The 20831-nt window shown below is 38.8% G+C and overlaps 2 protein-coding genes across 2 annotated transcripts; both read left to right on the forward strand.

The window, feature by feature from the left end:
• Window positions 1–391: 391 nt before the first annotated feature.
• afg1la (AFG1 like ATPase a) lies at window positions 392–8520 on the forward strand. Its single transcript, XM_026933765.3, has 13 exons — window positions 392–546; window positions 1815–2032; window positions 2467–2518; window positions 2673–2774; window positions 2928–3058; window positions 3204–3303; window positions 3489–3547; window positions 3837–3919; window positions 4117–4187; window positions 6892–6992; window positions 7067–7207; window positions 7297–7404; window positions 7573–8520. The coding sequence occupies exons 1-13, from the start codon at window positions 435–437 to the stop codon at window positions 7699–7701; spliced, it is 1407 nt and encodes a 468-aa protein (XP_026789566.2). The 5' UTR covers window positions 392–434; the 3' UTR covers window positions 7702–8520.
• Window positions 8521–11153: 2633 nt separating this feature from the next.
• foxo3a (forkhead box O3A) lies at window positions 11154–19200 on the forward strand. Its single transcript, XM_026933677.3, has 2 exons — window positions 11154–13551; window positions 16149–19200. Exons 1-2 carry the CDS (start codon window positions 12964–12966, stop codon window positions 17472–17474), a joined length of 1914 nt encoding a protein of 637 aa, XP_026789478.1. The 5' UTR covers window positions 11154–12963; the 3' UTR covers window positions 17475–19200.
• Window positions 19201–20831: the final 1631 nt, after the last annotated feature.

The raw sequence follows: 20831 nt of genomic DNA on the forward strand, positions 1-20831 counted from the left end.
TTTAAAAAAAAAAAAAAAAAAACATGCATCCTCTTACCCCTCATTGATTGATCCTAGGCAGAGAGGTCTTAAGGGATGTCCTTGGCTTCTCTGTAATGCTGAATTTCCAAACAACACGTATACCACAACACTGCAAATGGGTAATAACTGAGTGTTGTGTGTATGTGGGGGGGTTCATGCTTGACAGTGCCTTTAGGCATCACTGTTGTCATGGCAACAGACCCACTGTTTGTCTGGCATCTTGAACTTATTGTGTTTTGCCATTGAAATAAAGTCTATTATTGCGTATCAGCATTTGCTCTGTGTGTGTGTGTGTGTGTGTGTGCGTGTGGAAGAGAGAGAGAGAGCGAGAGAGAGAAAGAGACCACGCCCAAGATGGTACATGTCACATGTTTGTTCACTCTGAATAAAGTTTTCCTATCTTGAATGCCAAAATGGCAGCCGGCAAAGCGTCCTTGGTGGCTGTTAGTGTTCGGTTTATTTTACAGAAAAAGCTTCTGTCAGGGGCTTTAGCATGTCCATGTTTCGCTAACGCTACCAAAAGAGGTGAGTTATTGTAACTTGGTCGTTGTACATTTCATGACAGCCATAAGAAAGATTCCGTAGCCACTTAGTTAGCTTACTAGCTAGCTAGCCGTTTGTAATTTGTTTAAGGGTATGTAGAATCAACCGCATATCTTTCTGTGTTTTCGTAGCTACGTTATGGATTCTCATCGCCCTTGACTTTTTGCTTCTATCTCTACTCTGACACCTCTCTGTAATCCAGTAAATGTTTAGTTAATTAACTTAGCCGTGTATGGGAAGTAGGGAAAGCACTAACCCGGCTCACTGTCTATATAACATTAGTGCACTCCATAGGGCATACCGTAATGACTCCTCCACACTATACAGCCTAGTGCAGTATAGGATCAATAGAGATTTGGACTAAAAGATGTGCTGCAAGAGTACTCCAGGAGCAGGATTTAGGAAAACCTGCCCTACTGTTATTATAGACTAGTTTGTAGGCTGTACAAACACACATTTTGTCTTTAAATGTTTTTATTGAGGAATTCAGCAGTCATTGATACATAGCTCCCATGATTCCAGATTATTAAGAGATGCAAAGAGACAGGAGGAAAAGGGGGAAAGTGCCATAAAGACAAAACACACAAAACAGATCTCCATGCCACACTTCCCTTCCTAGGGACTTAAGTTATGTCACATTAATGGGGTGGTCAACGCAGCACAAAAAGTCCCCCCCAGGTATAAAGGTTTTATCATTTCTTCAAGCCACAGTTTAACAGATAGGATCTCAGTCTTTTTCCAAAACCTTAATATAAGTTTCTTTGGCACAATAAACCCATAGGACAGCAACTGTTGTTGACATTTTTGATGTGGGGTGAATTTATCTGAGATTCCAAATATCAACAGAAGTGGATCGGGTTCCACAAACACATTTTAATGGAACCAAGACTTGATTGGTTTAATTTTAAGAATGATTCTATTGACTAGCTAGATCTAATTTAATTAAATGGTTAGAGATATTGTACCTGTGCCATTCTACTGTGAAAGCTTAACTATAAGTGTGCTAGTTTAGAACACAAATCGTTCTCATAAACATAATTGAGTTCTGACATATTATAATATTGCAAATTATTTCAGGTTTTATTCAAGTTGGATTGGAGCCAACTTGTGTCCTTAGTCTGACTAGTAGCAAAAATTCAAAATAAAACCCCAATTTCTCTGGACTGTCCCAACTGCTAAAATTGTTTTGTTTTCAATCATCCATTCCAAACCTACTGCTGTGTGTAAACTGCCTCTCTTCTCAACCACAGGATTTGCATCAAGTGTACTGTCTCACTCCATTGAAGACCCCATTGCAACAAACACTCCAAGCAGCGGTTTCAGTGGGCCTCTCGAACACTACAACAATCTCATTCGGCGTGGAGTACTACAAGAGGACCAACAGCAAAGAGCCGTTCTGCAGGAGCTAGATCTGATGCAGAAGAACCTCAAAGGATATAGCAATGAACCTGCATCTTTTATTTCAAGAGTAAGCAAATATCCTGATTTATTGCTTTTTTGTAAGCCTGTTGTGGCTGCTGTAAACCATAGTGAACTGTGCTGGCTATAAAACAAGGAATTGAGCAGTTGAAATGATAGAACGCTGGCAAGTAAAACTATAAACTACTTTTAGAACTAGTTACTGATTCAATCAGTTTTCAGGGCTGCTGAAATATTGTGTGAATGCTCAGGAGCCTCGATTGCTTCAGCTTTACATGAACTGGTGAAAACATGTCACATGTCTAGATTTTGTTAGTGGAGCGGACAGAGCCTGAAGTGACCTGTCTGGCTAATTTAAGCAACCCTATTTCAAATAATCCTGGATTTTATGAGCTTGCTCTGTGGAACCCTATAACTTTCTAATCCTTTGACATATTACAATGCGGTCGATCAGAAATATGTTTTTTTTTTTTTTTTGATTAGTTATTCTCCAGACAAAAGCCACCAAAAGGTTGCTACATCTACGGTGATGTAGGTAAGTTGTGAACTGCTGTAACTGCTCTCTTATTAGTACTGCAGTCTTCTTTTTACTGCGTAGTTTTTCTACTGTACTGTACTAAATCAGGATGATTTTGATTCAGGGATCATGTTCTTTAATAGTAAAAAAACACTGCATGTTTGTATTGCAGGTACTGGGAAAACCATGGTGATGGACATGTTTTACGATCATGTAGACATCACAAAGAAAAAGAGGGTCCACTTCCATGGGTTTATGTTAGATGTGCACAAAAGTAAGTGTACCACCATTAAAAAGCCAGTGTGCTCAAACTATACAGACTTTCTTTCAGCAACAGTGGAAGTGGTTCTATTTTTGGTGTTGCGTTAAGCCTTTTTGTTGAATTGTACTATTTCAGTTTTTCAATATTTTAGTTTTAATTTCCTAGGAATCCATCGTCTTAAACAGAGCTTGCCTAAGAGAAAGGCAGGGAAAATGGCAAAGGCCTATGATCCTATTGCACCAGTTGCAGAGGAAATCAGTGAGGAGGCCTCCCTGTTATGCTTTGATGAGTTTCAGGTAAACAAAAGTCTATCAGATTTATTGATCTCACCAGGCTATCTCACTCATACGTAATGGTAACTGTAAGCTTTGTGCAAATAACACATTATAGCTGATCTGTAATGCTATATTGCAAGCTTGATCGACTTTCTGTATCAAATAGGTCACAGACATTGCAGATGCCATGATTCTCAAGCAGCTGTTTGAAAACCTCTTTCTCCATGGTGTTGTAGTTGTAGCCACATCCAACAGACCTCCAGATGGTAAGAGGCAAAGCAAGGAACAAAGACTAAAAATATAAGCCTATACAAAGACTTCAGAATTTGGCCTCACATGCAGGTGTGTTAATCAGCTTTGTGGAAATAATTTAGCAATAGCCACTGCTCACACATATCAAGAAAACTGACAAGATTTTAAGTTGTATTGAGTACAAAGTCCTGTTTTACAGATTTGTACAAGAATGGATTACAGAGAGTGAACTTTGTGCCATTCATTGCTGTGCTTAAGGTAAGTGTGCACCCAGTAATTTTTTTTATTATTATTATTCTAGTAACAAATTTCGGTTGCATCATGGCTGCTAAGCTCATGGTTCTAATATACTTCCTAGTTGGCAGGTTAATTTAGTCAGCTTTGTATGACAAGAAGGAGCCAAAGCTGAGGCACTGTAATCAATGTAGTTTAACACTTCAGTCTGTTCCATTATCTGAATATCTGTATAACATTAGCTGTAGGTCTTTTTGAACATTTTAGGTAATGCAACTGTAGGTAATGTTATCTGTCTCATTTTTTTCAATAGGAATATTGCAAAATACTTCGTCTTGACTCTGGCATAGATTACCGCAAAAGAAATCGACCTGCAGCTGGAAAGCTCTACTACCTGTAAGAAACCCTAACCCTATTGAATTTAGGCCTAAAGCTATATAGAACTGATGAGTTGACATAAATTTCAGTTAAACAAATTTCAGATATTTGGGAATAATTCTTCAGTAGACCAAACCAATATATTTTTCACATGCAACACTATTTTTTTTTTTGTTTGTTTTGAATCCTGAACAACTTGTATTTTTGTTACTTAGCTCTAGTGAAGACGATGTCGATGCAACCTTGGATAAGCTCTTTGATGAAATGGCATTCAGGCAGAATGACAGTAAGTTTCTGATGTGGATTTGTAAATCAGTAGAAGTGATATTTAGGATGTGTAAATTAGGGGTGGGCAATATAACAACAATGCCATATCATGATACTTGAAGACATTTCTTCAATGCACAATATGTATCACAATTTATAGGTTTGCCAACAATCTCCCATTAAAACACTAACACCAGTTAAAAAAAAAAAAGTTACAATGGTGAATAACTTATGTAACACTGAAAAGAAGTGAAATAAATGTAATTAAATATAAAAATTGTACAATTCAAGATTCAGTACAAACTGTTGACATCAGCTGCTTCCAAATCAGAATTTGTAATTGTTACAAAACAGCATAGAAAATGCTATAAAAAGATATTGTGGTACTTCAGATCTCAGAAAAGTGTATTGTGGCACAATTTATCAAGACATAGATCTCATTATATCCAGGAGCAGCTTAAACCTGAGATTTTGGTGGGTGATGGTATAGGCTCCTATCTAATACATTTTCAGAGTAATCCTGTAATAGGCAGTTTAGTGTCGAGAAAGCTTGAATGAACAAAGTAATTGTGTACGCCACTTTTCAAAGAGAGAACAGAAAGATGTAGTCTAATCTAAAACCCATTGCCCCCAGCACAGATGAATAGCCTAACAAAAAGTCAAACTATAACAGTTCCCTGAGCTGAACTTATGACATCACTGCCACCTTGCTGTTTAATTAGCATCATTTGTAAAGAAATGTAGCTCACTGATCTTTCAGGTGTGCACATTTTTCAATCAGCTTAACTGAAATCAAACATTATAAACATATAAGCAGTTGGAGCAATTATAATGCTTTCCGGTTGCTGATACTTGTGCTACAGACAGATTAACAACATAGCTATTTACGTACCTAGCTAGACAAAAGTGTAGATAAAACTTACTAGTAAGTAACTTTCTAGTGAAAAGACTGAAAACTTTGGACTAAAAAGATTTTATTTTAATAACTTAATCCATTCAAATTGATTTAAAAAAAAAAAAAAAAAAAAAGAAAGAAATTCAACTGTGATAACGCTGTATAACTTTGATAGAGAGATGAACACAGAAGAGGTAATATCTTTAACTGTCCTATTTGCTGCTCCTCCCCTACTGATAAACAAACCATTCATAATGCTAATAGAGAAAATATGGGGCAGCTTGGTTTATGCATAAATGGGCATGTTAGTGCTTGTTGCAGCTCTCATTTTTGACCACTAGGTGCAAAAATACAAGAATGAGTCAAATAAGATTTTTTTTTTAAGGTAGCAATAGAAGGAACTAGCAGTACATTTTTACTTTTGCAATTTCTAACGTTTTTTTTTTTTTTCTTCTTAGTCTAATCCTCGCAATACTATGGAACATCAGCTTACACCGATCAGCCATAACATTAAAACCACCTGCCTAATATTGTGTAGGTCCCCCTTGTGCCACCAAAACAGCTCTGAACTATTGATTCATGGACTCCACAAGGCCTCTGAAGGTGTGGTGTGGTATCTGGCACCAAGACTTTAGCAGCAGATCCTTTAAGTCCTGTAAGTTGTGAGGTGTGGCCTCCATGGATTGGACTTGCTTGTCCAGCACATCCCACAGATGCTTGATCAGATTGAGATCTGGGGAATTTGGAGGCCAAGTCAACACCTTGAACTCTGTCATGTTCCTCAAAACCAGTTTTTGCAGTGTGGCAGGGTGCACTATACTGCTGAAAGAGGCCACTGCCATTAGGGAACACCATTGCAATGAAGAGGTGTACTTGGACTCAGACAATGTTTAGGCAGGTTTTACATGTCATAGTAACATCCAAATGAATGCCAGGACCCAAGGTTTCCCAGCAGAAGATTGCCCAGGGCATCACACTGCCTCAGCCAGCTTGCCTTCTTCCCATAGGTACGCGATGCACACTCACCCAGCCGTCCACATGATGTAAAAGAAAATGTGATTCTCAGACCAGGCCACCTTCTTCCATTGCTCCATAGTCCAGTTCTGATGCTCATGTGCCCATTGTAGGCGCTTTCACAGGGGCGGACATGGGCACTCAGACCAGTCTGAGGCTACGCCTCGTACGCAGCAAGCTGCGATGCACTGTGCGTGCTGACACCTTTCTATCATCAGCCAGCGTTAACTTTTTCAGCAATTTGTGCTACAGTAGTTCTTTGTGGGATCGGATCAGACAGGCTAGCCTTTGCTCTCTACGCGCATCAGTGAGCCTTGGGGGCCCATGACCCTGTCGCCAGTTCACCGGTTGTCCTTCCTTGGACCACTTTTGGTAGGTTCTAACCACTGCATACCGGAAACACCACACAAGAGATGCTCTGACCCAGTCATCTAGCCATCACAATTTGGCCCTTGTGAAAGTCGCTCAGATCGTTATTGCCCATTTTTCCTGCTTCCAACATATTAACTTTGAGAACTGACTGTTCACTTTCTGCCTAACATATCCCACTCCTTGACAGGTGTCATTGTAATGAGATAATCAATGTTATTCACTTCACCTGTCAGTGGTTTTAATGTTATGGCTGATCGGTGTATGTTTGTCAAGTAGCAATAAGGTTTAGCCCAGTTCTAGGTTAACTCTAATTCAAGTCTCTCTCAGTCAGTTTGATTCAGCAATCAGTGTTAATTAGTGGTTGATTTGAAATAATGTTTGAATTCAAAATTACAGTAAACTATGTATATATGTTTATTTACAACTTTGTTTTCTCCTCCAGTAACCCGTCCCAGATCTCTGAAGGTGCATGGCAGGACAGTGACTCTGAACAAAGCCTGTGGGACCATTGCAGACTGCACATTCGAGGAGCTGTGTGATAGGGTGACCTTGCTGTCTTTGTTAATAATCTGCTAACTGGCCATGAAAGAAAAGTACTAAACTAGTTTTATTTTTAGCCTTTAGGAGCCAGTGACTACTTGGAGATCTCGGCGGTGTTTGACACAGTGTTCATTCGCAATATTCCTTTACTCACTTTGAATAAGAAGACCCAGGCCAGGCGCTTTATCACTCTCATCGATGCATTCTATGACCACAAGGTAAACATCCACATCACCTGTCCTGGCCTTATTTCTGTAAATGAAATTCTTAGACAAACTTTATACAGTATAATTAAATGTTTTTACAGGTACGAGTGGTCTTACAAGCCGAGGTGCCTTTAGAGGATCTGTTTGTGAATGAAGGACACCATGATGATGAGAGGAACATTTTAATAGATGACCTGGGCTTAAAAAGGGTAAGACTTTTTTCAGCTTATAAACATCACAAAGAACTGAAATTATGGCTATATGCACAGCAATAAAGGATGGAAAATGTGAGCACAAGTGAGCAGTTTTCCTTAAAGAAGGCATGTCTTACCCTACTCATTCGTGGTGGTGTATAACTGGGATTTTCTACACTACAGGATGCTGCCAGTTCACTGTCAATCTTCACTGGTGAGGAAGAGGTGTTTGCCTTCCAACGTACAGTGTCACGCCTCACAGAGATGCAGACAGAGGAGTACTGGGTGGAAGGGGATCGGAGCTCTTCATAGCACGCGTCGATTCCAACTCCATATACAGTGGTTCTGTGTCACCTTTAAGAAGTCCATAGTTCTCTGTTTTGGGAGGGCTTTGGATCATCTCTATTAACAATATGTTATTCAATACTGTACAATATTTTACTCTGCTGCACTTTATTCTATATTTATTCTAGTCTTTTCTGCAGGATGACAAGACCTGTAAATTTAGTATGCCAGTGGAATGCATTCAGTTATTTGAATGCAGTTTTAACCTCTTTATTTATCAAATGTACAAAGGACATTGGGGAGAATTTGACTTGCCAAAGCAGCACAGCAACATTCAGGATAAAAGCAGCAACATACAGTATACATCTCATCTATACTTTAACCGAGCTGTAAATGACTTAATTAATTGTATGTTATTACTGTAATTTATCGTTGTAGGGGATGTACCAGAGTATAATTGCAAATTAATAATTAGTATTCTATGGCAATACGTCTTATATTTTCTTTTAGATCTTCTAGATGTGTTAAATATCATAACTCAAATATTTCTTTCTTGGCTACCTGGCTTCCAAATCAAACAGTCGTATTTGTGTATTTTAATTTTATTTGTTAATTATATTTAAAATGTCCAGTCTAATTCAAACCAACTTGTATGAAAACTACAACCAATACCACAATCACTTTTGTTCAAGTAAATATAAATTATGTCATAAGAAAGGATACAGGGCTTGCTCCAAAATCCTCAATTTTGAGTCAAAGACCATACTGAGAAATTTTTGACTTCCTGGCTTCTACTTTTAATTGAAATGCTTTACTTTTTACTTAAATAAAAAGCAAAGCATTACATTTACCTGTGAGCTGTTTTTTTTTTTTTTTAAACCTTGAAACAAGTGTAAATTTGACTAGCTTCTTCCACTTTTAATTAATAAAAAAGTGGTGCTTGCTTTTTTTTATTTTCTTTTTTTTTCCACTTTTTTCACAATTTTTTCCCTTCTTTTTTTTTTTTTTTTTTTTTTTTTAAAACACCAGTGTCAGTGTGAAAAAAATGACTGGATGAATGTAATACAGCAGTAAGTGTAGGAGCACAGAACTGGCCAGCTGCACATTGTAAGTAAGCAAGCTCATTGCGCACAAATATCATGTCCAGTATTGGTATTTTTTGCTTGGGAGGGTTACTTTGCATGTTGAGTGGAGACACTGTTTTGGAAAACAGTGGTCAGATTTTGGTTTGGGTTACTTCTGCCAGCCAAGAGTTTGAAAAGATGTTTGATATTATGTAAATGAATTTCGTTATGATTGCATATGAACTTGTACAGGAACAATATAATAGTTTGTTAGTTATGAAGTATGAAGTCAGTACAGCAGGTTTTTTTTTTGATTTGAGGCTTGATTATGGCAGCTTGTATATTTATTTATATATTTATTTCAGCTAAAAGCTTTCCAAATAAATTACAGAGCAGGTTAATTTGTCACTGGGGCAACTATCATTATGGAAATGCCTTAACCATGGTTTGCAGCTTGTTTTCAATTTTGACTGAAAGAAAAATAAACAATATATGCAATAGTTTTAGTTGTAGTTTTAGGTCTCTGCAGTTGCAGGTGGTGTGCATAAATGATTAGAGCTATTGTATTTTAGGTATATTTATGAGACCAGCCTGGAAAGATAAAGTGTACTGTGCATATGCAAAATGGAGAGTAGGGAAGAGGAAGGTCTCTGGAGGTGCAATAAAAATTTCAGCTTTTATCAAATAAACAGTGAGAGTTATTTAGCAAAAACCAAAAAACCCTTCTAAATAGTAACTCCCCCATTTAGATGTAATAAAAGCCCTTTTTACCTATATCAGTGTTTTACCACTGTAACATTAGTGCAGAAAATCTCAGGGTGTGTAGTTCCAATTTAATGCCGCCTTTCTTTCTTAAGGCCAAATCTTAACCTCAGTTTAACTTGTTGTTAAGTTAGTTAATAGCATGAGAATATCACAACTGATAGTCTTTCTCATACCCTTCAGAAATAGCTTCAGATATACTAAAAAGGTCTTACAGTAAAACCTAATGCCATTCTTTGTGTACAGTTGTAGGTAAACAAGACAGTAAAAATGGATGGTTTATTAAACTTTCATGAATACATGGATAATTATGCTGCCAACCGCCAAATCAGCTAATTGTTAATATTTCTTTCAACATATTTATCTCTGGCACCGTTGTTCCCCATCTCACTGAGAGTAAATTAACAGGCTGTAAAGTGTGTCATTGAAAAGGGTCAGCAGGTTAAGAGATATAATCACACCTGCAGATTTTCTCAGACACATATTCAGCATAACAAAAGAGTCTTAAAGCATAATTGGTAGTAAAAGCATTAAAAGATTCTCAGATAAAGCATGATCACACTGTGTAATATCTCTCCACATTGATAGTATAGACTGTGTATCACTAAAATCTGATATAATGCAAATTTGATTGACAGAAGTAGTTTCATTCTTTCTCATCTTTAATGCAGAACATACCAACTCTGGTTCAACACTGAACATGAATATTAATGTGATATAGTATAATGTGCTACAGTCTCAAATAAAATAATTTTATTGACCACTCTGAATTGCCTATTCTATATTAAGTGAGTCTACAACATGCACCATGATTGTTGGAAATTGTTAATTATATGTATTATAATTTAGTTATTATAATTATATATTGTATTACTTTTAGGATAACATTTTCTATTGACTTAGAAAAACAGTTAATAATTGGGGGGAGGGGCAGGGAGTATGAAATTCATAAATGAAATGCATTTGTTCATACACCAAGTGAAAAGCTTTATTTGGTCAGAAAGTTTAGGATATTATTAAGAAATTTATAGTAGTAGACATGTAGGTAGAACATGTGGATATTTTGATTTTAACAGTAACAGACCAGTGAAATTCATTGTGAATGCCCTGTGTGATATTTATATTGAAAAACCTGAGGAACAGAGAGAAAAGAGAGTGTGTTGTCTTTTACAAATTGCATATAGTGATTGTGAGAAATTAGAGAAATAGTTGTAGAACTAGTCATACTCATGTGTCAGACAGTCACAGTTGCATATTAGATATTGTATATCTGTCACTAATACACAAGTTGTCTTTGTTATCTGTAATTCAGTTAAATGCATCTGTAATTTAATTTGACTTGTGGAAATACAATTTAACTAGTGGAAATGCGAAAAACTAAATTACAGACGTTTTATAATTCCTATTCTAATATTATAGATTAGAATTATAGAGATTGTTACTAGACCAAATTTAATTAAGACTTGAATTATGAACGTTAGGGGCATTTTAGGCTAAAAAGTACCAGGTTTTAGAGAGAGAGAGAGAGAGAGAGAGAGAGAGAGAGAGAGAGAGAGAGAGAGAGAGAGGCGGACGTCTGAGCCAATCAGATGACAGTGACGTCAGTAGGGTTCGGTTGAGGGCGGGGTGTGAGAGGTTTCGGCTCTGCCACTAAAAGCAAGACCGTGAGGTTCTGGGCGGTGCAGCCAGGTGTCCAGACTAATGGTGCATTCAAGTGCCCCTGGGAAGTTCGTATTTACTAGTTGGGAAGTCGTAATTACGACGTCAGGTGCGTTCAAGTCATTTGGGTCGGAGCGAGATGGCGGTGTTCCGTCTCTTAATTAACTACGAAAAAACAGAGCAAGGTTTTTTAACTCTACTAGAAAATGAAGAACAAAGAATACGCATCAGGTGTGTTTTGCTTTTTTTAGGTTTTTAATCAATTTATGAAGTCACTGTAAACTTTATCGTTACATATTATATCGTAACTGTACAATGATATCGTATTTTGCGCAGGCAATTAGCCTGTTTTATTGTAAATTTAAAAAAAAAGCCTGACACTGCCAAATACCCAGTCAGTTTCAACTAATTTACTGTCCACTACAGACACTGCAGCCTCTGATTCCACCATGTTTTCTTACTGACACAACACCACCAACTCGGAAACTAGGAGCTCAAAGAACATCCCGAGTTTCCACACTCATAATTACGATTTTGCGGTGGCGTTCATGTGCGTTCAACTCGTAAATACGATCTTTCCGACATGACTTGAACGCTGCATTAAGCAAGGGTTTCTGCGCATGCGCACTTCACTTTTGTGCCCCATAAATTGACGTATATTTGAATGCTTGAGTGATTTTCTGATTATAACTTACACTATCAAAGTATACTATCGCTAGTTTGATGCTGGCGTGACAATATAGAGATTAAGGTGCGCAACAGCACAGCTAAATGTTGAGATAGAAAGACGGCATTATATGCAGGATATTAGATGTACGACTTGATGTAAGAAATCCCGCTGGAGTAGCAGAGACACGGCTCCTTTAAGAGGCGAATCTAATCGTGGCCCTCAGGGGGCGGGGCTTCGTCTTCCATGGTTCCTTCTTGTTGCTGCAGAGGGACTGTAAGTGTGTGTGCGTGTGTGTGTGTGTGTGTGTGTGTGTGTGTGTGTGTGTAGCGCATTAACGAGACTCTCAGTTGGATCGCCCAGGATGTGTGGCGCAAGCTCTCATTCTGCTCGGAACCGTGCTGATGGAAAGACATTTGAGGGAAACGATCCGTCAAGAACTCGTTGGTTGTTATTTCCTGCAGGTGGACGTTAGATGTGATTATGGCTTGATCAGTGGGTGAACCGTTGCACAGCAGTTCATTCGCCCCCGCTTGTAGCGCGATCGGAAGCGGCTTTCTTTTCATTCTGCCTGGATAGAGAAAAGGCTTAAAACATTGTCAAGATGGCAGCTGTACTTGGAGCTTATGTTACGAATATAATGGTTTGCTTGTGGTCTCTGCAGTGTTACTCCTGAACTGTGGCAGCTAGCGTAAATGAAAACCTTGTAATCCTTGTGTGCTTGTGTATCAGGCGCTTGCTGTGATCTCGCTGCTCCCCTGTGGGACTGCATTCAGCGCTTTTACCGTGGACTTGTGCAGAATGAAATGCAGATTGCACTAGCTCTCAGCAGGACACGTGGAGATTAGTTAGAGGGCTGAAGAGAAGCTTTATAGCCCCTGGTGCAAAACCAAACTACAGCTCATGCATCTAAATGCATCTGAGTGCATCTAAGTGCAACTTTGCATTCATGATCTGTCCGGAGTTTGAAAATGAGCGCATTAGTTTTGGTTTGCAGAAAGAGCCAGATGTAAAGTTACAGGCGTCCTGCACAGAAATACTCGCTTAGAGATCCGGCTGTTGATGGAATGCGGGACTCCGACCGCGGCGGAACTGTGTCCAAGACCATAAGCGCACAAAGTGTTGATCCGGGGAAACATGGCACAGGCTAGTGGCGAGGAGAAGACGCCTCCCACAGGAGACGTTGACATAGATCCGGACTTCGAGCCTCAGAAGAGGCCGAGGTCCTGCACATGGCCTCTGCCTCGACCGGAGTGCAGCACCGGGAAGCCCGAGCCCACCGAGGCGGACATTATTCCCGAGGAGGAGGACGACGACGACGAGAGCGGCCCTGATCGCCGTGTGGACAGCACCAACACACACACAGGACAGCAAACAAGCTACACACTAGCCAAACAGAGCCACAACTGTGATCCTCCTGGTCCAGCACTAAATCCAACTTGTAATGACAAGGACAGTGACGGTTCTGGTTCTCCCAGCACCTCCCAAGCCCTGGCTGCTGCAGCGACTGACTCGGGCATTACTACTCTCCCAGTCCAGCAGCCCAGAAAATCATCCGCACGCAGAAATGCATGGGGAAATTACTCCTATGCTGATTTAATCACCCAGGCCATCGAGAGCTCCCCAGAGAAAAGGCTGACTTTGGCCCAGATCTATGACTGGATGGTCAGGTCTGTGCCATACTTCAAGGACAAAGGTGACAGCAACAGCTCTGCAGGCTGGAAGGTAGGTGGGCTGCACATTAGAACTCAATAATAATAATAGTAATAATAATAATAATAATAATAATAATAATAATAATCAGACAGTAGGCATGGTGCCTAAGTCAAGAGAATAAACATTTAAAGGATAAAGGGCACCCAAATGAAAAATTACTAATGGGGTTGTGGGGTTTGGTGATTAAATGGGTGATGTCAGGGATACGCCAAAGGGTGTTCTCGCAATCCGAGATAAATAGAGCAAGGTTGCAAATGATAAACCCTCCTCAGCTTACATTACGTTTTGATCACACCAGTGAGACCAGTATCTCTGACCAGCATAAGAGGGAGTTAAGCTTATAAAGGAAAGCAGCAGAAATGTGTGAACAGCAGTGATAACGGTGCGAAGAACAGCGAGAACAGCATCATCAGGAAATATGGCCAGGTGTAATGGGGGAAAAGGGTAAAGCATGTATCAACAGCAGGACTACAGCCTTGACCTTAATTTATTTCTCTCCCTTAGTTGGTATAAGGCACTGCAAAACAATTATATGGTTATCAACAAAATGCTCAAGCCCCTGTCCATGATTTGTCTCTCCTTTGTGTTCATCATCAAAAGTTAATGCAGCTGCAAAAATGGTCATTAATATGGTCAGAATCAGTATAGTTTTTATTGGAGCTGAACAGACTGTTCAAGTCAAATATAATAACCTCCCCTGTTAAAATGCATGACTTCAAAAAATATTGGTTATGGATGTTGCATTTCCAGTTTAAGCTTTGATTGGTGTCTTTTTTCCTGTTGTTAACATGATTGAGCAACAATTTTGTATTGTAATTGGTACACTTGACTTCAGGGATTAGCCTTGTCTACAGAATAGAATGAAGCCCAGTGAATTTGCATGAAAAGCCTGGATTTCAATATTGACACAAACCCTTTGAAATCAGTAAACCTGCAGGAAAAAGGAACAAGAAGTTGTGTATGATGACAGATGAATACCTACGTAGCTTTTGGCTTTGGTAAACCAAGTAACAACAAACACTGTTTGGGTGCCAAAGACCCAAATGCAGACTGTACTGAGAAAATAAGAATGAGGATTTCCCTTACATTTTGTCTAATTCTGAACCAATTAAACACCGACAGACAAAAAAAAAACAAAAAAAAAATCTAATTTGCCACAAACGAGGTATATATGTCAAAAAGGTGAAAGAATAATGTAAATCACCATAAAATATTATTGCAACATCCCACATTTAAATATTTTGTAGGTTATATTATGTGTACTGTAAATGAACAAATGCACAAATATAGAAAGTGTATAATGTTCAAGTACAAAACCCTTTTTATGAAGAGTTCTCATATAAATATTAGAAAATTTAATGATCATGCTCATAAGACAATGTTAGGTGTGTTTTTAGAGCTGTTAAAATGGACCTCAATGTATAATAGCAACAATTATCATTCCAAATGTTTAATGAACTATTTGAGGATGATGAAGTCTAGCAAATTTTAGTCATTAGAACAGTAAAGATAAATAGTAGTTATGAAAGAATTACACATTCAGTGCAGAGGAGTGTGCACTGTGGGGTAACCTTAAGCATATCTCTTCTTTTTTTTGCATCTGCCTGCATTGGAGTTAGGGAGGGGAAAAAGAAAATGAGTGTTTAATTCGATACAGGATTTTGATTGGCTGCTTGGTCCCCACCTCCACTTCCTATTGGCTTGTGGCTTGAGCTGAAGAATCAATCAGCTGACTGGAAACTATGTAGGTCAGTGTGTAGCAGAATGTGAGGAGCTTGGTGTTTGACAGCTAGCTTTGTGTAGGCTGGCAGTGTTCCAGTGCTCTTCCGAACAGGGGCAAGAGCATGGCTTCAGAAGGATGGGTATAGGAAGCACAGAATATTGCAGCTCATTATTAGCGACGCTGTTTATAACTAATAGTCTTTTGTGATTGGAGTATTACAGTATGAGAAACGCTAATTTGCGCACATGCCCTTTTTTCAAGTAGTCCTTTAAATGACATTGGTTATTTATTGTTTATTAGAGATGAATGTGTGGAATATTATCATTTATCAGTAAACAGAAAACACTTAAATATGAAATGGCAAAGTAGGGCTATGAAATATTTTTTGAAAAAGCGAAGTATTTGTGACTGCTGCATGGCTTAAGAAAGCAAAAAGGCTTCAGCCCATTTTTGAGGTCAGTTCTTTTATAACTAATGGTCTTGTATGGTCTTGCAATATCTTGGAATTTGAATAGTCTTAAACATTTACATTTTAATAGTAAAAAAGAGCTGCAGCATGCTCCATTGATAAGGTTTCATGTGTTCCAGATTTGTCCATTAATAATACCTGAACTGATGAAATTGGTGAAGTTAGCATTACATAAGTGTCGAACTGACCAGGCCCATTAACTACAGAGCCTGAGTCCAACTAAATAGCATTATGGAGTTAACAGCTTCTAATATAGAACTCACAATAGCTAATGTAGGGTATTCATTCAAGAATAAGCCCTATGCATGTTTTTAAGCTATGACTCTTACTCACTATATGTCATTTTGTTTACATAGGTTGCCCTATATTGAAGATTATTTTAACATAGGGATATATATATATTTTTTTCAACAGAACTCTATACGACACAACCTATCACTCCACAGTCGTTTTGTCAGAGTGCAAAATGAAGGGACAGGCAAGAGTTCGTGGTGGATGGTCAACCCAGATGGTGGGAAAGGTGGCAAAGTACCCCGAAGACGTGCTGTTTCCATGGACAATAGCAACAAGCTAATTAAGAGTGCCCGTGGCCGTGCTGCTAAGAAGAAAGCTGCTCTTCAGGCTACTCAGGATGGAAGCTCGGAGAGCTCCTCCAGTCTGTCCAAATGGACTGGGAGTCCCACGTCCCGCAGCAGTGATGAGCTAGATGCCTGGACAGACTTCCGCTCCCGCACTAATTCCAATGCCAGCACCATAAGTGGCCGACTGTCTCCTATCCTGGCCAACTTGGAAGTGGACGAGGTTGCTGATGATGACTCTCCCCTCTCTCCCATGTTGTACTCTAGTCCCAGCAGCATGTCTCCTTCCACTGGCCTGACTGAGCTGCCCCGCCTTGCTGACCTTGCGGGTACTATGAATCTCAATGATGGCCTCTCAGACAACCTAATGGATGACTTGCTTGATAACATCAGTTTAACAGCTTCACAGTCTCCAGGCCAAGATGATAATAGTGCCAGTGAACAAGGAAGCCCCGTGTTTACCTTCAGCTGCTCTGGCAGCAGTCTTGGGGTTCCCAACTCCATGTTTAGCCCATTGTCCGTCACCAGCCTGCGCCAGTCCCCCATGCAAACAATTCAGGAGAACAAGCAGGCCACCTTTACTTGTGGTTCCCACTTCAGGAAGCAGAGTTTACAGGATATGCTCAGCTCTGAGCCTCATAACCACAGTGATGTCCTACTGACCCAGTCTGACCCATTGATGTCACAAGCCAGTGCCTCCATCTCCTCTCAGAGCTCCCGTCGCAGTGGACAAGCTGGTCCTGGGGGGCAAGTGGGACTCAAGAAGGTCTCACTGTCTGGATGGCGAGTGAATGGGGTCTTGGGGTCAACAAGTGAGTCAGACTACCAAAGCCTGATTAAACAGCATCTTCAACAGTCTCCGTCCAGGAGCACATCTATGCAGCTCAGCTCCTCTGATTCCTTGTTGTCAGGTCTCAATGGTATCATGCCCTGTGTACAGTCATCAACTCAGGATCGATTCTCCACTGATCTTGATCTTGAAGATTTCAGCGGTAACCTTGATTGTGACATGGACACCATCATGCGGAATGACCTGATGGACGCAGATGACTTGGAGTTCAGCTTTGATTCTCATCTCTTTTTCCATCAAAATGCGAATCTGAATTCAGGGAGTATGTCAAATACCAAACAAACCTCATCCCAAAGCTGGGTACCAAGCTGATCAGCTCAGCACATGGAATGTAGTGATGGGGCAGAACAAAGCTTTATCAACTGTCCCAACTTTTTAAACAAAGTCCTGCGTAAAGGACATGTATAATAATCTGACAACTACAGATTAGTCAGCTGAATTAAATTTACTAACACTTTTGATGATTTAATGGTTTTGTCAACAAAAGTGGTGAATTGTGATGAACATAGGCTTGTATATGATGAATTTCATGAAATTGATTTTGTGGTTTGACAACAAGGTTGAAGGTCTGAAAGGACTGAACTAAAGAAAACTAATGAAGCTGGAAAGGATTTTGATGGTTTTTTTAGTTAATAAAAATGAAGTCCCTTAATCCCTTAATCTACTCAAAAAACTAGGCCTAGACAAGTACTTCACTGTTCCATTTAGATTATGTGTAACCATAGTTTAGAAGGTGATGTTCATATTGCTGGTACTCACATCGATAGAAATACATGAATTCTGCCAATCTAGTAATCATTTAATAGACCATTTAGTTGGCCTGTTTACACCATAGACTAGAGAATGGTACTGTTTTTGTCTTCAGAATTGACATGGGAATGTCTTGTGCAGCCTTTGTATTAATCTTGTAAACCAGAAAAAGGGAAGAACATGAATTGTGTGATGTATCCATTACTCCTTTCACAGAACAGTGAAATAAGACCAGCTAATGAGCTATTAAATGTGATGTTTAAAAATCCTTTCTGTTCCTTCTCTGGTGCAAGGCATTAATGCTCTTTTAAACTGTCAAGGGGTGCATTTTATTGAGTACTTGATCCTACCAACTGTTCTGTCACCTCCATCCTGACTTCACCTGACAGACTGAACATCTTAAAGTAGTTTTCTGTGATGTGTACACTAAAATGTTTAGCATATTTATTCTAGAGGTAAGAAACTTTACAAATACTTACAGAATATTAGAACATGAATTGCCACTACATTTTTGTGTATAGTTGGAAAACCACCATTTATAAGCTTTTAGGGCTACAATGGCACACTTTTAGCCTTTGTACATATCTGCACACTCCGTGGTGCTCTGAAGAGCATTGTTTTTGCTCTTATGGCAATATGCAGCAAGGATCTTCACTTTGCATGCAAGAAGCAGACCCATTTTAGTATTATAGCTGCAATCAATGTAAGTTAGTTTGCTTACATGGACTGTATTTTACCTAGTTTGTTGAACATGCAAAGTAAATTAGCTGACCAACAGTGAGCCTACTATTTTGTATGTTTAGTAGTGGTGCCATTCATAGACCCTTATCACTTCGCAGACTTGCAAGTGTTGCTTTATCATGGTTGAATTCAATTTTGTACCCAGAACTTCAACATCTCAAGCACCAATGTGCAATCTTTTTATGAGTAATGTTGAGTTAGGGTGGTCTTCATTGTTTACATAAATCCATTGTGCTAATAAAACCAAGAGTATTGTACATTGATGTCCTGATAATGGGATATTTATTTAAAAAAAAATTTCACTTGGAAAATGTATCCTGATTTCATGGTATTGTTAAGGTATCAGTAGGAAATGCAGTTGAATGCAAATGAGTTGAGTGAACAGTTTTATGTTTCACATGCCCTATATACCGTGACTGGCTATATTGAACCTATTTACCAACAGCAGAGTTGAGTGTTTGCTAGAATAGCAATGTGCATTGGATAATTTAGGTAGTAGATTGGGATGGGATAGTGCATGTAAATAAAGCTTTGCACAGTACTATGATTGTCTTGGGTCCTTGTTGTTCTTTTGGTAATTAAAGACTTTAATTATTAAAGGAAAGCCTGTTTTCTTGTGGAAGTTCTACAGTTCTACACCACCTCCTGATGAACCTGATTCAACTTAATAATATGTAACAGAAAACACTGTGCAAAAAGAAGCCTGATGAGATACAGAATTAAAATATATGAACAATTTTCTTGTGTATGTCACCACAATTACACATGCTAATATTGTACAGAAGCTTATCGCAAACACACTTTTCATTTGTAAATACAGCTGAATATTTATTGTTTGATTTTTAATTCGCTTCACTGGCCAATACCAAGGGTGCTTAATAAAGGCTTTATGACCACAATGATCCCTATGATGGTATCTATTTTATCTCGCTGGCCAATACTGTCTGTAGTTAATATATGATCATAAGCTGGTATGCATAGTTACAAACGTCTCCTGAGATTGGCACAAGTAAACATAGTGAGCTGTTTTGTTTGGTTTGACATTTAGAGTTATTCTCAGATTACTTCTTACATTTGCCAGAATTTAAGGAAGTCAATATCAGTATTTGTACACGGTTAAAATGGATTTATAAGGTAGAATAATGGTCAAATTGAAAGAAGGTTGAACCAAAATTTACAATTGGGTGAATTGTGTAAACATACATTACATACTACTACTACTACTACTACTAGTACCACTAATAATAATAATAATAATAATAATAATATGATGACCTTGTTTAGTACACTTATCTCTACCCCAGTCACACCAGATTTAACAGACACTAATGTAGTGGCTTCAAGGTATTTAAGTTGTGTACTTCATGAAGGAAGCCATGGGATCACACAGGTCATCTGAGCTCTATCTGAGTTGCTTTTTCAGTTTGCTAACTTCAATTGCAGTTGTGATCATCTGAAATAGATTTTTTTTTCCAGGGCAGTTGAGATCTGGCTCTCTGGTTGTAAAGGAGACATACTCCTGCAAAGGGGATGATCACAACAATCCTTGTCTTCTTTTCTGCAATACAGTGTATCCTGTTGCCACCGCAACCCCCACCAGGAAAATCGGAAGGAAAATGAATGAATGAATGAATGTAGCGCAGTATTATTCATTACAGAAGCACACAGCACTCGCTCGTAAACACTGTTCTATTGTACTCTGCTGTTTAACGCATGTGTGGTTATTTGACAATCCTCTTGGGAGGAAAATAATGTCTCCACTCCTAGTGACAGGAGATACAATGCGTTCTATATGTCCTTGTGCGCTGATTGGTCAGCGCCTCAGTCATGAGTTCTCATTGGATAGAAGCGACCTTTGCTGTGAACCAATCAGCTGGTCTGTATCCAAGTGAATTTGGACTGTGGAGCTATTTAAGGCCACATTGGAGGGAAAATGTCTGATGTTTGATTTAAATCATCAGAAAGTTCTTGTACTATATAATCCGTCACAAGTCAACAAGATAGAAAGAATGGACATATCTATCTATCTGTTTATTGCATGTGTTGATTTATGATGTATGTCGTATATGTGAAATGACTATTAAAAAAAAACAACTAAAATGTAACAACAACAACAACAACAACAAAACTGTAGGCTACTTTACATTTGTAAATAATGGATATTCGTAAACATATAAA

This window comes from Pangasianodon hypophthalmus, chromosome 10 (assembly GCF_027358585.1).
Source record: "Pangasianodon hypophthalmus isolate fPanHyp1 chromosome 10, fPanHyp1.pri, whole genome shotgun sequence".
Lineage (NCBI taxonomy): Eukaryota > Metazoa > Chordata > Actinopteri > Siluriformes > Pangasiidae > Pangasianodon > Pangasianodon hypophthalmus.

Coding starts and splice junctions, on each gene's coding strand:
- afg1la (XM_026933765.3), top strand. CDS start 435: ATGGCAGCCGGCAAAGCGTCCTTGGTGGCTGTTAGTGTTCGGTTTATT. Junction 2,519..2,672: donor CTACATCTACGGTGATGTAG/GTAAGTTGTGAA, acceptor TTTGTATTGCAG/GTACTGGGAAAACCATGGTG. Junction 2,775..2,927: donor TATGTTAGATGTGCACAAAA/GTAAGTGTACCA, acceptor TTAATTTCCTAG/GAATCCATCGTCTTAAACAG.
- foxo3a (XM_026933677.3), top strand. CDS start 12,964: ATGGCACAGGCTAGTGGCGAGGAGAAGACGCCTCCCACAGGAGACGTT. Junction 13,552..16,148: donor ACAGCTCTGCAGGCTGGAAG/GTAGGTGGGCTG, acceptor TTTTTTCAACAG/AACTCTATACGACACAACCT.